This window comes from Lepisosteus oculatus, chromosome 17 (genome assembly GCF_040954835.1).
Source record: "Lepisosteus oculatus isolate fLepOcu1 chromosome 17, fLepOcu1.hap2, whole genome shotgun sequence".
NCBI lineage: Eukaryota > Metazoa > Chordata > Actinopteri > Semionotiformes > Lepisosteidae > Lepisosteus > Lepisosteus oculatus.
Genome location: NC_090712.1, coordinates 1,934,689 through 1,950,551, shown reverse-complemented (window position 1 = coordinate 1,950,551; position 15,863 = coordinate 1,934,689). Strand labels below are relative to the sequence as shown.

General features: G+C 46.3%; 1 protein-coding gene across 5 annotated transcripts in view; it reads left to right on the top strand.

Annotated features, from left to right (window-relative positions):
- Positions 1-15,863, top strand: part of phactr2 (phosphatase and actin regulator 2) — a 72,670-nt gene that overhangs the window by 54,729 nt on the left and 2,078 nt on the right. For 4 of the 5 annotated variants that reach the window (XM_015362490.2, XM_015362492.2, XM_015362491.2 and 1 more), the window contains 9 exons: positions 782-910; positions 4,200-4,418; positions 5,986-6,484; positions 7,214-7,398; positions 8,720-8,876; positions 10,767-10,822; positions 12,921-12,982; positions 14,329-14,466; positions 15,417-15,493. In XM_015362490.2, coding sequence (XP_015217976.1) covers positions 782-910; positions 4,200-4,418; positions 5,986-6,484; positions 7,214-7,398; positions 8,720-8,876; positions 10,767-10,822; positions 12,921-12,982; positions 14,329-14,466; positions 15,417-15,493 — 1,522 coding nt within the window. The remainder of the gene's footprint in view (positions 1-781; positions 911-4,199; positions 4,419-5,985; positions 6,485-7,213; positions 7,399-8,719; positions 8,877-10,766; positions 10,823-12,920; positions 12,983-14,328; positions 14,467-15,416; positions 15,494-15,863) is intronic. The other variant, XM_015362493.2, reaches the window with a different exon arrangement.

The following is a 15,863-nucleotide window of genomic DNA, read 5'->3' as shown; positions in this document are numbered from 1 at the left end:
GGGGCAAATATTGTGACCATTTATAAAAAAGGCCAGCAGGCTTTTTTTCTAAGGAAGCTTAGCTTCTTTAAGGCAGAGAGAAATTCTAACACTTTTCTATAAATCTATTTATTGAAGGTCTTAACAAGCCAAAAGATTACACCAGTACTGCAAATTGTAATTGCTTGTGTAATACTGTACAGTGAACAGAATCATTGGGGGTAAATCAGATCAACCTAAAAACCAGTCTAAAAGCAAACAGTTTCTGAAGAAGGCTGAGGGCATAATGAAGTGTGTGGCCACCCCCCCCCTTGATGAATTTACACTACTCCCATCTGGCTCTGTGCCCAGGGGGTAACGGAATAGAATTAGGAAATAGTTTTGTCATCTGTAATTTCACTGAAGTAGTTCTACGAGGGTCTCGCACCTGAAGAAGGCTCTACAGTTGAAACATTGTGTTTCTTTTCTTCACTTTTCAGCATGGAATACACCTTTACTTGTTCATCTGTAATTTCACTCATAGTGTCAAACTTTCCGTCACTGAAATATATCCTGACCCCTTTGTTGGCGATGGCACCCGTTGCTCCCGGGGATAATGAACCTCGAATTGACTTGTGAAGGTGACCAAGGCTGAGCTTCTAAAACAGCCGCCCATGCTGTGTCTCGGCCAAAGCAAATCGAAAGCCAACACACACCAATGAATCCAGATGCGGTTTTAGCATATAAAGCATCTTGTCGTACTCCTTCATTTCCCTCTGCAGTGTAAGTTTGTTGTGACTGCCGGTTGTGTCCCGTTTTGCAGACGGTGCCGAAACGGTGAATTCGGGGACCTCAAACGGACACACGGTTCCGGTCAGGGTAGAGCCCGTGGCGGAGGAGGTGCGGGTCGACATCGAGACTCCGTGCGACTCCGCGCTGGAGGAGAAACCAGGTGACGATCCCAGGATCCCGTGCGGGGAGGTGGCAGTTTGAAGGGATCCACCGTCCCAGGACACTTGAGGTTTATAGAAATGGCAAGATTGGCATTCAGATCTTATATAAGCTGTGTTCTGTAGAATAAGTGGAAGAGGCAGGAAGTCCACACTGGATGCTATCTTGTGAAGAAGGGTTCATTGGTATTAATTAGCTAATGTCCTCCTCATATTTTTAACCTTTGTTCTTATGAAGCACAAGTGACATCTTTGCTTTGCATTCCCTGACCTGTTCCGGGCTATAATGCACCTCTCATTGCTCACTGATGGATACTGATTTGTGTTTGGTAGCTGCAAGTCTCTTGTACGGTATTCCCTTCTGCCCTGTTCCTCATACATACACACAGGAAACCATAGCCGGCTTGTCACCCGGGTCTTTTATAGGGGTCTGTGAAGATATACACCCAGGGCAAGGACCTAACAACTGACTGTTGGGTTAGCTTGGTGTGTCTGCGAATTGTGTGCTTTGCCATTGATAATTGCCCTTGTCTCTATTAGTGAGAGAATAAACCAGCGCAGGGGAGCTGCTGAAGCTGCCTCCCTGCATTTCTGCCCCCAGTCCCCCCTGCCGTGAGTGTGAGTGTGAGTGTGAGTGTGAGTGTGAGTGTGAGTGTGAGTGTGAGTGTGAGTGTGAGTGTGAGTGTGAGTGTGAGTGTGAGTGTGAGTGTGAGTGTGAGTGTGAGTGTGAGTGTGAGTGTGAGTGGTGTCTGTGATGGTTGACCTCTGGGTTTTGTGTCCCATCTGAAGCCTGCAGCACAGCGCTCTCACGGAACCATGAGCCGGGGAACTGCGACGTTAGTTTCAGATTTCGGGGGTTAGATAGAATCAGCACTGATCAGTGTATTTCAAAACTGAAATAAAAGTCAAAGCTACACAGTACCTTGTAAAACCTCCAATTCACAACAACGAAGAGAGAAAATCTGTGTGTACGGCCCCATGTTCTGCGATTCAGAATGAGGCAAGAAAACTACAGGTGATGTGGCCTTATTGCATTGTAAACAAGCAAGCTTGTGAATATATCTCTTTTAATTCACTAGAAATATTGTTTTCGATTCCAAGATGGTTTTGCTGACAAATTCTACTTGTAAACTCTGCCTGCAGATCATGTTGGAACATTTCTGAGGTGAAATGTCTGCTGCAGACCTGTACTTTTTCACTTGTACATCACATCACACTAGTCATTATAGTGACTAGTGAGCAGGAAGGGCCGCTTCACGTCACAATTCGTGGAACTCGAATGGGAGTTTGCAACATGGCGACTTAGAGTACTTTCACAAAGTTCACAAAGTTCACAATTTTGTGCTTGATTCGGAATTTGTATTTTTTTTTCTTAAACTTCAATGAATTTATTTTGTTCCTGAGATTTAATAACCAGTCTGAAAAATTGGGACTGCAGTTCCCCTTTAAGCACGGTAATTCCTAGCCATCCCTCATTCAGGTTAATGCAGTAAAAACGGCATCTCTTATCCATCAGAAGCGAGGCAGTGGGAAGGGTGTATCCGACAGGCAGAAGAATGTAAAAACTCGTAGCAAAAAGATGGCGTAATCGAGCAGATTTTTTTTTTGCTTTATTTTTTTCCTGTTATCTGGTTCTTTTCAGGAAAATTCATTTTTAGCGGTGTAGGTTATGTTCACACGTTGTAATCTATGCCTGTCATTTCACAGAAATCCTGCCTTGATCTTTGAAAGTAAAACAAATTCCCACTAGAGTCCAGCCTGCTCTGTGGGGGAGATCTTTGCAACCCTTTCAATCTGGACTCCTGTGGGCAGTGCTGTGTCTGCCCCTTCACACTGATTAAGCAGATTATGCTTTGTTGTGCTTCTTGATGGAGCCCAGAGACTTTTCTTGGCAGGCCTCCGCTCCAGTCGACTCCTGCAGAAGTGAAATGCACTCTCTTGGAGGTCATTTTGAAAGACCTAGCAGTAAGGGAACCCTAATCCTCTGTGAGTCATTGTGTCAAAGTCGGCCTTTTCAATGGGGCCTGTGATTGGATTCATATCCAAGCCACCGGAAATCATCTGCTATACAGGTCTTTTGATTTCATTAGATGCGTTTGAAGTTTTAGAAATTCAGCCCGGTACAAATCAGGACGGGCCGTAACTGGGTGCAAAGCTTTCCAGAATTATCCTTTTCTGTGCAATGCATGCAATACCAGAAAGTTGCAAACGAGAGGAGGGCATTTGGAACATCTAGCCTGTTTCTTGAAAGAAAGCAAGTGAGTGATGGGGTTTTTCTTTTTATTTTCCGCTTTCCACTGAGAATACAGTTTCGATTGTCACATACTTCACTGTCACGTTCCTGGAAGATCATTGCAGTTTTTTTCGCTTTCCAGGGAAAAATGGAAGGGAAGATTTCTCATTTTAAGGGGGCAGAGGGAGGGGATCTTGCAGTTTTTAATTTCTGAGAGGAAGGGGGTGGTGTGTGTGTGGGGACCGGGTTGCTGGAAGTTCAAGGCAGTATCGAAATCTGAGAAATGGTGTCGCTGCTAGTTGGCCCAAAAATGCACGAGGGGTACTTTCGAACCGCAGCGTAGACGGGGAGCGGCTCAGGCTGACCGAAGACAAGCGCTCTAAATGGTCAGTCCTGGGTTTCTGATCTGAAAAACGGCGTCTGTTAGCATTTGGTCCTTAGCTTCATATCGGCGGGCTCCTACCCTTGTCCTGGAGAACTTCAATGCAGTTATTCTTTTGGATCACCCTTAATCACCCGTTATGTAAAGATTAGGAGCACTTGTATACTGTAAGTAAAGGAACAGGTTTCATTCCATGCTAAAAAGAAAAGAAATGTGGCGTTTCGGCTGTGGAGCTATCTTCAAGGCTTGACTGCCAAAATGTCGTCTCTTCTCTTTCCAGCATGGAATAAACTTTTACCTGTTTCTTTGCAGCCTGCGCATCCTGACGAAGCTCCCTACTTGAACTTCTTCAACCCCTGTTAGGGTCCTGGCTGAATTCATCAAGTAATGTTTCAATGAAGGGAACACAGCCCCTTAAGGGCTGCAGGATATTCGGATTCTTCTTCCAAATGATCTCTAATTTTCTTAAATAAGCCCACCACCTGTTTAATGGATTATATATACACAGTAGATTGTTCCAGGCCTCCAGGAACAGGGTTGGCGACCTCTTTTTTAAAGAGGTCATAACTCCACACGTGACTCTTTCTCCACCCACCTCCTCTGTGTGTGTGCTTTAGCTCTTCCGGCTTGTTGTTTCTAATACATGGGGGTCTCTATACGCCCTTTGTCCCTGTAGAGAGGACTGACAACAGGCCAGTTCCAAAGACGAACCCGCCCCGAACCCAGGACACGCCTGCTAAAAAGTCTCAGCTGCCTCCCAAAGCCCATGGCGGGGCCGTGGCGGGTGGAGCCAGGAAAGAGGGGGCAGGCGCGAAAAAGTTGCCCAAAGGCTCAAATAAGCAGCCTCTCGCCCCATCTTCCAAACAGAGCCCGCGAAACGGTAACCGTGCCAACGGTGAGTACGCATGTGAGACCTGCATGCCCTTCCTGCACTAGCCTGAGCCTATTGGCTGCACGCCGTGAAGCCCCGCCCTCATGTCGCCTGGCAACACCTGTTACCTGGGCAGGCGAAGGACTGGGGGGCAAGGGCCAGAGCCCAGAGTGCACTGGGATTTCACTGGGATTCACTGAGGCGCTGCTCTGCTGCCTGTGCACCCAGACAGTGAGGAAGTGTGTTTATACTTCTAGGGTGTAGTGATTTTATTTAAACAACTATAAAGAGGCACAGCTCATGGCAGATATCAGTGCAGTCCTGGGTGGGTCCTTATGTGTAGTCTCCTAGGATCAGTGGCCACTGGCCAGGAACTTCTTTTTGCACGGGTGTTCGGTTTGTCTGTTGCCGGTGCATGAAAACCCTCTTTTCCATGGCCAGAAGCCAGCGATTAACTAAGCTTAGTTTCCATTATCAGAGCACTACACGTAGGAGGGTTGTTTTTGTGGTTTGTACCCACTGTAATTAGCCTTACAGGGTAAACTGCATTTTGAAATTAACAGGCTTGCATTTGATATGCAAGACAGATGTGTTAACAAACTATCTGTGGTTTCTATTGCTTCATTTCATTTCTTATCATTCCTGTTTAGTTTTGTGTTCCTGTTGTTTGATTGCATGTCTTGATTTAAATCCACTTCTTTTTCATAAAGAACCTGGTCTTTTGCGATAGTCCTGTACATGCAACGTTATCAGTTGTCTTTTGGGTAAATGGGGACACTTATGTATCGCACTTCAGTGGCTGGGACGCAGTGATGTGTGTTACACATCACAAAAACACACTCGCATCCCTTCCACTGTCACGGCAGCTCTCGGATCCACTAGATCACGTGTAACAGCGGGTGTGTGAAAGTGTGAGGTAAGTCCCTCTGCAGCAGGAGAAGTGACATTTGAGAAAGCAGAGAAAATATCTCATCTTATGCGTCTTTCTTGGAAAATGGAAATGAAGAGTTGCTTTCAAACCTCTGAAACCATACGAAAAGTGTTGCAAATCATGTAGCTTTGCGGGGAGATTGGTTCTCATCATGCCATTTCTTACATAGGGAAGTACAACTGAGAATATCAAAGAAAACAGTCGGATGAACAGTTAAATAAAAGGAGCGCAGGAGTACGTCAGAGGAGCAGGAGTGAGAGCTTGCTGCCCTCTCTGAGCCCAGGCTGAGTGGCAGTGGCTGGCAGGCACGTGGCAGGGTGAGATAGCAGCACTGAGCAGGTTTCAGGGAAGGAGCCGAGTTTTGCAAAAACATTTTTTGTGACACTTTTTTGTTTCTTGGCTGCCCTACTTCAAGACAAATGGTGCAACTCAGTCCCGTTGCTGAGAGCAAATGCTGCCAAACCTAGAGAAAAACAAGGGCTCTGCTCTCACATGCCTGCTCCCCAGAGATTCATTGCTTCAGCAGCAGCGGCAGGGTTATGGAAAAAACCTTCACGTGCAATAAAGAGCCTTCCTGTTGTTTCTTCTTACAATCTCGGGGTTGTGATCACGGACAAAGAGAATCGATCTGTGATTCTTTTGTTTTCTTTCCGTCCCCAGCCAAATCCTCCCACCCCAAAAAGTCTGCTGCTGCCGCCGCCAAGGCAGCCTCCCCATCTTCATCATCCTCCTCCTCCACGGCTCAGTCCCGGAGCCCCAGGGAGGGGGCCAGGGCTAAAACGGGGGGCTCGGGAACACCCAGGCCGGAGAAGAAGCCGGAGAGGAGGGCCGACTCCGCCGGTGCCCCGACGGACAGCCCCCCCAGGACGGGCGCCCCGACTCCGGGCAGCCCTCCCCTGGCAGCCGGGCAGGATCCGGCGGCCGCGGAGGCCGCGCGGAGCTCGGAGGAGGCGTCCGCCCGGGATCCGGCCGCGTCCCGGGCAGGACAGGAGGCCTCTTCGGCGGAGGAGACCCCCGGGCAGAGCGGGGAGCAGCCCCCTGGGCCGCCGGCCGCCGAGGCGAGCCCTCCCTCGCAGGCCGCGCCCGAACCCCGCGGGGATCCCGAAGAGTGTGGCAGCCGTCCGGCCGGAGGGGATCCCCCATCACCGAGCGTCCCCCGGTGAGAACGTCCTCGCCTCGCCCTGCTGCCCTCGCGGTCTCTCTCCGCGGGCCTTGAGGGACCGACATCCATCTTCCCTTGTGCAGGACAGATAAAAGACTCGGGATGCAGTAGTTTGATCGTTTCCAGAATTCGGTGCTGGACGAGAGATCACTCTGCCAGTGCTCTAAAACTGCCCCAGCTGCATTACCGAAATGCACCCCAGAGCCTTAGAAACTGATGCTTTGTGTTCTAATCTGGTTATCTTCTCTGGCAGCAACCAAAGGGTCACTTTTGCATAATTCAGATTACACCTGCACCTTAAGTCGCACACGGTTTCCTTCCGCCAGTGTGTGAAGTGAAAGGAAAAAACCTTCCTTTTTCCTGAATGAGTCACATTCTTTACCTCAGCTGTTGCCTTTGCTTTCATCAGAGATGTGAAAGAAGTCATTTCTGAATGAATTTTAATGTCGTTTGATTGTTCACTTGTCCCCTAAATGTTTGTATTATTTAGTTTCCATCTTGTTAAGCGTTTACCTGGAGTTACGAATGTGCTCTATGGGTTACATATCAATTTATTAGAAGTATCTCTGCTTTTCCGTTAAGTGGTACATGAGCCCAAAGGTGGTAAACACATTTAAGCTGTACCTTAGTTGGGGGAAAAGTTTTCCTCTGGGCTCTGATTAGTACCTGAGGTTGTTTCCAGACAGGCAGAAGTGTGACCTCTGTTGCTCTGCTCTCATTCCTCAGTGAGGCAGGTGGAGCGGGCAGCGAAAATGGGGAAGACCGGGTCCGGGTGGGGATTCCGGACTCACCGGAGGTGACTGTCATCCCCGACGACAAAGAGAATCACGCCAGTGATTCCGACTCGGACGGACCCATTCTGTACAGGGATGAAGAGGAGGAGGAAGATGAGGAGGATGAGTACACGTCAAGTAGGAATTCTGCTTCTCTGTATGCATGTGCTCTCACGTGTCTGTAGGTGTTTTAAGGAAGCTGATAAAACGCGGCTTGTGCTGCGTCTCAGACATGGGGCAGGTATTGCAGTCTGTGGGACTGTATTTGGGCAGTGGTCAGGGTTCTGGACTCATACCTGGAAGCTTGAAGGTTCGAATCCCAGCCTAGCTCCGACTGCTCCAGTGAATTACCTAGCAGTTTTAGTGTTGTTGTGGCTAAAAACATCAGCCAAACAAAGTCATCGTGGTTAATAATGAAATGAAAAAACATGCCATCCAATCAGAACATTGCCAGTTTCCCAGCAATCCCACTTATGTTATCAAAGTGAAAACAAGGATGAGGGCAATGATATTCAGTATGGAGATTGACTGGGAATTAAGAATTTTCCCTGGGATTCTGCTAGATGTGCCTGAACTGCCGAAGTGTAGAAGTTAGTGTCCTCCTTGGTGTTCGTGCTGTAAATCAGGAGCCCCTTTTCCAAAGAGATCTCCAGCTTGCATTATTACAATTTAAATAGTTTGTATGGCTCAGGGACTAGAATCTAGTTAATCTTGAGAGAGGTCAAACACTCGGTGCCAGTTCTTCTGTAAGGTGTTCTGCGGATGTCTCTGTATAGGGCCAGTGCAAAGAATCCCAGTCACGCACGGTCTCTGTGCTTCATTCTTGCTACCTAGAACGTGATGTTTTGTACAGCACATGTAAGGTGACATGTAAGCATCAATATTTAAACTTTCCACCGAGTTGCTGTTTACAGTAAGCCTTTGTGAGATGTAGACCATATTCCAGGCAGTGCTCCTGATCACATTGAGATTTGTAAAAGGATTCAAAAATGATTAAAGCATTTGCCAGATGAAAGGATTGGGCTTCCTAGTCCAGCGGGCATGAATATTCTGTTCCACGCATTCATCTTGTTACAGCACAGTGCGTCTCTGTTATTCTGTGATTAATAAAGTTTATGATTCTGTTGCCTGCAGCAAGGAATGCTTAGTGTAAAACCGCAGGTGTTGAGAGTAGTTGCGTGCCATTCATTTTAGGTTGGAAAATTGTTCCAGAATAAATTATCTTTTTACGTTCACATAAGGTGCTTCATTTGTTGGCTTTGCGAAGCGGATGGATGATCACCATTGTTTTAGTGTGCCAGGAGCATGAAATGTCTTGCTTGTAATGTATATCCTCTCTTTGACATCTAATCCCTCAAAGCATTCCCGTGTTTTGCTCCTTCAGGTTCTCGGTTGAGCACTTTGTTTTTAGAACTGCTGCAAGCTGGAGCAAAACGTAATGGGACTCTTGTTTTTGCAGGTTCCCTTGCTAGCAAGATTCGCAGGAGGGACACTCTCGCCATCAAACTGGGCAACCGGCCGAGCAAAAGGGAGCTGGAGGAGAAGAACATTTTACCCCGAACGTCGGAAGAGGAAAGGCAGGAGCTGAGACAGCAGATTGGCACGAAGCTAGTCAGGTAAAGAGCTGACATGGCAGAGTGCGTCAGCTGGCACATCCAGGGGGTGGGAGGGGAATTTCTGCGGGTTTAACAGCCTGCTGTGTTCACTGAAGGACAGCATAGCTTCATGCACAGTGGACCAACTACAGAATCACTCTCGGCAAAATCGCCCTCTTACAGATAATGAGGTGCCCAGCCAGACAAAGCTGAGAAGGAGAGTCTTCGGCGCTGCCATGTAAGATCCCAAAATCTGAGGAACCCTATTAGCGCCACAAAAAAACAACAACAGTGCCGTCTTGTTTAAGCGCAATTCCTTTTTTTTTCCTCCTGTGGCACTAATAGGTTTCCGGAAAAAAAATAACATTTAACCGCCATAAGAAAACCGAAGAAACTAAAGGAGTGAGCAAGCTTAAGCTGCCAGTCTTTTCGGTGAGCTCTGAAAGGGGAGAGGAAGTGGTAAGGGTGAGGCACCGCTGTAGCGAGCGAAGGCGATGACAGTGAGGGCTCTGCTGCAGCAGTGTGCAGTCAGGCTGCTGATGGGTGACAGGAACGGGCCTCCGGTAGGAGCTGGGCAGTCTGGGTTCTTCATCGTGAAACAACTGAGGTACAGAACCCGATACGTCTGGTAAACTGGAGGCACTCATAAGGGAATGTTAATATTTCAAATGTTTATGGTCTTTTTCTCCATTAAGACAATTATCTGAGAAGAAGAGTAGTCAGCAAGTGACAATACCACCTGAAAAAAAGATTCAAAGGAGAGATAAAAACAGTGTTTATACTTCCCCGGTAGAAAATTTGTACCACTCAGTTTCGGGATATCAGGAATTTAGTAAAGAAAAAAGTGTTCCATGCAACGCACACATTTGAAATCCACATTTCTGGAAGAGAATTCCTGGCATTAAGCAGTCCACACAGCTTTATCGCTCAGATGAATTACAATATACGTTTTAAGTTTTCCAGTTTGGCAGGCATATATATTGTTCATTTTTTTTTCTTCATCTGACAGAGTCTAGAATAGTTACTGGTCTGGGTAACATCAAAGGTTCAGCCATATCAGCAAGCATCGTAGAACTTTTCTCCCTAAATTCCCAACATCCAGACTGCCTAGACAACTGGAATAGATTTACACCAGGAGATACCGTTATCATGACACCCGAAGACGGCGCCACAGACGAACCCTTCTTTCTTTTCTTTTCAGCATGGATTAAACCTTAACTTGTTCTGTTATCAGGAGAATTCGTTTTCTTGACATTTGATTGAGCTGCTGTCCTGCAGGCATTGTAGGTGTTTTTTAAGGTGATCACCTGTCTAATACCAGCAGAACCATGCTGCACCTGCGTAGCATGCTGGTGACTCTGTATACTGTATGTGCAGTAGTCTGCTGTTCACCCAGCTTCATGCTCATGTTGGCTAAAAGCCTGCCTGCTGTACGTGGAACATGAACAGAATTTGGTTTTGCTGGGCCGGAATGCTGCAACAGATTCCTGTCTGCAGTGTTATAGTTAAAGGTCATTAGCAGCTCTAGGAGCCATGTGATTGAGTCTTGACTTCTGAGAAATTTCTTACCATGTGACAGTTGTTGCCCACAAATCTTTTAGTCTTAACAGCCCCCTCACTGTGTTCTTAATAGGCTGAAAAGTTTTGATTTAAAGATTAGTATTCATTTGGGGCTTCAAAGATACTTCTTTCGCTGGATCGCGTGTTATTTAAGCAAGTGAATTGCACGCACAAAAATAAGCTGTTTTGAGGGCTTAATATAACCTGGTTTGTTTTTTCGGGACAACCCAAAACGTCTTTTGAACTCGAGAGAAATGTGTTTCTGTCCGACAAGAATGCCAAGCTAAAGAAATGGCAGCCTGCGTCCTTCAGAAGGGTGCTGAGCCGCCTCCACCTTCTTGTATCCATCAGGCGCCTGAGCCAGAGACCGACGACGGAGGAGCTGGAGCAGCGCAACATCTTGAAACGTAAGTCGAGCCCGCGGGCTGCTCGTCCTCTCCTGCGGCTGGCCGACCCCTTCACGTCCTCCCTTGCACGAATCCTGCTGATGCAGCTGAAAAAAACCGGTATGCCGAGAGCAAATTCTCATGCCCGTCCATACTGATGTGCCCAGGACAAGTCAAGGCGCTTGAAATGCTCGACAGCTGGGGCTGGGTTTCGTTCAAGACCCCCCCGACAAGCTGATCTGCTCCAGAACGGTTGGGTTGTTTTGGCCCTCCCTCCCTTCTGAGCACCCCGGCTCCCATCTCCGCCGTCACTTACTTTTCAGTTCTGCTTCCTTTGGTAAATATTGTGATATGGGGGTCATGTTGTTAAGCAGTGGAATGCATCTGCGTTGAGCTCTTCGACGTTCACAGCTGAGGCATCGGACTCTTTTCATCCTCAGTGCTGAGGCCTGTGCTGTGGTTAACAAGTGTCTGTGGGAAGAGAATCCCACAGTACTTGCGAAGGCCACTCGCAATTATAATAATAATCATTTTATAATAAATGATCTCAGAGAGTCCGGTTTCTAACTGGAATGCCAGGGCCTCTACAGAGGGCTGCTTTTAAAAGCCCTCCCTTCCGTTAGCGATTAATATTGTTTTCTAACAGTTTTAGCCAGTAACGAAATTGACTTTCTTAAAAAAATATATACAAATCCACAAATAAAATTAAAATTTAGAGCTGCTCCGTGCGTGATGTAGTGTGTCTGAAGAATCCTCACAGTCTCAGGTGTTACAAAGTGTTTGAATCGACAAAAAGTGCTTTTTAAGACATGGGTAATGTTCAAGGATTTTTTGTTCTTTGCCACACTAGTTTGAAGTTTGCCACTGCAAACATAAAACCATCAAGAGACTAAGAGCAAATTGGTGTCTGCTTCTCAGTGGAGGGGAACTCTGTTGGGAGGACAGGTGCTGTGTTAGCTCATCGGGTGTCCATCGATGAGCCAGTTTAGTCGAATGCTTTAGGAACACTGGGGGGAGGCAGTGTAATTCACTAATGAGCAAAGTTTCTCAGATCACCCGTGTTAGTTACATCACCAGAGGAAAGAAGGAAAATCCACCTGGCTCTCAGGTTTGCCATACGTACGAGTTGTTCAGAAGAGACTATTCTGAAAACCAAGAACATTACTGGACCAAGCACATGCCCAGCTCCTCCCCGCGTTAATGTGGAGGTCTGAAGGTGGTGTTGGTGGGGGTGGGGTGGGAGCCTGGGTGTCTTGATACATTATTCATTCTTCGCTTTGTTCCTGTACTAATAATGATAATGGTGGCGACAGAAAAGTGGTTTCACTGTTGCATTATTTACAACAGCTGTGTATCTGCCCATGAGGAGCTGTGTTGTTCAGGATCATGGTCTCTCCGCTGCCGACGAGAGCTGGGCAGCTCCAAGAGCTGATGTCCCCTGCGTCTGCCAGTATTTCTACATATTTGCAACAGTAATATGCAAATTAAAAGACTGGAATTGTTCATTTCTCATTACTTCTGAGGTCTGGCCTTCCCAGTCCAATTCCAGAAACAGGGTTTAAATCCCCCCAGTGTGTTGTGTATATTGTATTATGTATAAGCCTTAGTTATTTGCACTGTGCACTATGTGTATTCTGTCTACAATGTCTATGTCGGTGTCCTGTCTGTCCTACCTGTATTTGCACCGTGGACCACTGTATACTTGTATATGCCTGGAATGAAAAATCAACGTGAACTTGAACTGAACTTGGGGGAGAAAAGACGAATACCAGCGTGCAGAGGTTGAGCAGGGTTTTGATCTCCTCTTATGGACAGATCCAAGTATGAGATTTTCCTGGAGTTGTTCTTCACTCAGGAAAATTGTTTGCACTTTTTCTGTTACTTAATGCACAGAGTAGAGATTTTGCATTTATGGAAAAAAATCTGTTTTTTTTATCTGGATAAAGAAGGAAGCTTGTATTTTTTTCTACACTGTCCTCAGCAATTTAATTTCAAGATGAGGATTGTAAGTGATGGTTTCTGTACCTTTTTTTCCCCATCAACAGTGAGTGTGAAAGGCTATTTACTGCTCTTTAGTATGTTTTTTTCTCAAGATTTAATTTCTCTGTTTGTATTGCAGAGAAAAATGAAGAGGAAGAACATGAGGCCAAACAGGAAATCAAACGAAGACTTTCGCGAAAGGTATTAGGCTTTACAGTATCAGTTTGCCAAACTGACTGTGAAGCAGCCAGCAGCATGTTGTACTGTAAATGACTGGCCATATGGATGTATTTTACCTACTAATGTGGAAACTTTTTATCTTCAGAGACTGAGGTTCCCAAATTGTTCTTTAGAACTTCCTCACAGTTACAGGATGATTTTCGGTCAATGTGAAGCAACATTTTCAAAACCTAAATTCCTTCTAGTATTCCAACTTAACTTAACCAACACGGTTTAAATCAATTAGTCTTTTAAACCTATTTCTTTCCTGAACAAATTCCTAAAGATTTTACTCAGAAAAATTGTCCACAACATTTTAATTCCGTTTTAATTTTAATGTCTAATTTTCTTTATTCCATCATGAATAGGGTAGACACTGTGAACACATTAGTGTTCCCTTTTTTGGTGATTATCTGGTATCTTTATCTCAATCCCACACTTCATTGGTTTCTAGTGATTTGCCTATTGATTTTTTTTAAATGTCAATTACAGTTGAGTTTCTTATAGACTTTACTTTGTACAGTTCTAAATAATGAATATAGAGTTCAGTCCCAAAAACGTTTCATCATAGGAAATGTTGGCAGCTACAATTTATTCCTAATAACCATCACAGACGTTGGTGCATATGAGTTTTGTATAAAGCAATTGTTAAATTCTGCATCGTCAGATCGACAGCTCCACCTAGTGGGTCAATTAGGAACTTAATTATTATTTTTTTCTTGTATTGTTCATTTTTATTGCCAATTTCCATTGACATTGTTGCATTAACAGCTACAAATTTAGTAGCCTCCACCTAGTCATGGTTATAACTACAAGCGAATCAAGTGGGACGTATGAAACCACCGCTTGAAATAAACAGTTGTGACCATGTCTAACATTACAGCTGGCCAAAAAGCTGAATTTATTGTACATGGCACGCTGAACAGTCTTGATATAGCTGTAGCTGTGGCGAAATATTTCAAGTAGATTGCGCGATGGCTAAACCGTGAAATCAGGTAGGGGTTCCAAAACCTGATCCTGGGCAGCCCAGGCTTGGTTTTTTTTTTTGTTCCAACTGAGCGCCTAGCTGCTTAATTAAATCCTTAATTGACCTGCTAATAGAATACACCCGAACTCTTTTTTTCTGTAGTTAAACATGTTTGATGTAGCCTTTTAGCTGTGCTACACGAAATCTCCATCTTTTGTGGCAAAGCTGGCAAAGGTGCCAGCTTGGCAGCAGAAATGATGATTCACTTCAGGGACGAGCAGGACTGAAAGCCGGCGGGTTCTGGAAAGGGTTTGTGCTCAACCCCTGACCCCTGACCCCTGACCCCTGCTCGCTCCCCCAGCTCAGCGTGAGGCCCACAGTGGCGGAGCTGGTGGCGCGGCGGATCCTGCGCTTCAACGAGTACGTGGAAGTCACCGACGCCAAGGACTACGACCGCCGCGCAGACAAACCCTGGACTAGACTCACGCCTGCGGACAAGGTACAGCTGAGACCCCGCTGGGCTGCGGCTCAGGCGCTTTGGTGCACCAGGCATCTAGATTCTGGAGAGGGCCGAGTCCCGAGTGACTGACTTGTATCAAACATTTGCATATACAGTGCCCATTCATGTGGCAGCTCAGTGCAGTGGTGCACAGCTCCAGTCCTGGAGGACCACAGTGTCTGTTAGCTTCTTTTCCTTCTCTCGTCTTAGTCTCCTTGTTGACTTATTAGGTGAACCAATGCTTAATTCAGAACTGGAGGCCCGTCCCGCACTCACCTACGTCACAGGCCACAGAGCTACACTAGCTTGGGGAAAAAAGTTAGCCGGTGGGGAAAAATGGCGAGCACGAGCAGAGGGAGGGACAAATTTAGAAAATACTACGGTGGGGGCGAGACAAGAGGGAGGATGCAAATATGCCCTTAAAGGGTCTTCGGAAAGGTTCGTTGTAAAAATCAGGAGCGAAGAAGAAACGGACGGGTGGTGATGTCGGGGACGACAAGGGCTGTTTCATCACCTCAGCGCTGCTCCCTGCTGCCACCAGTACACACAAGAACCCCCCCCATCCTGTGACCAGACCTAGAGAACCTGCGAGACTCTGGCCCTGGATAAGCACCTGTAAAACCTTCAGGCCACTGGCTCAGAGGAACTGGGAGTGTAGAACCCCTCACTACGTCCCCTAGACAAGCAAACTAAGAAAGCTTTGCAGGAGCTGTATAGCGAGAAGTCCTGTTCCCCGTTGCAGTGAAACTCTGATTGATGTAGCAGAACAGCCTTGTGAAAACCCCAGTTTAATTTCAGTTACGTTGTGTAGCTCTGCTGCCAAGAGAGAAGAGAGGGGTTTTTTCTGCAGACCTTGTGCCACGATGTTGTGAAGGAAATGCTGAGGAGTGCCTGCAGGAGTGGTTACTCCTTTGTGTCCCACTTAGCGCTCTTGTTTTTGGTCTCCACAGGCCGCCATTCGGAAAGAGCTCAACGAGTTTAAAAGCAAAGAGATGGCCGTACATGAAGAGAGCAGGCAGTTCACAAGGTAGGGATTTGCACTGGCCCTCCAAGCCGGGCAGCAGGGCTGTCCACTCCTGGTCCAGTGACGTCTTGCTGTTCTTTCAGCAGCCTGTCCCCTAGCTGAGTTTATCGTCCGCCCAATTAATTTATTTTAAATTGATTTAATCTCCTAAAAAGTTTCAGATTTCAAATGGACCTATGGCTGTACAGAGCCAATTTGGAATGTCTGTACAGTTAAACGTTCAATAAAATAATCTCTGAGCTCAGGTAAAGTATAGTTTAATTGAAGGTTAGATTGCAACCGGGAGCTCATGTCAGTAGGATGTTTTTGTCTTTTCTGACTTGCAGATCATATTAAATGACGTCCTCAGAAATGTGGTGATCATATTGTTTTC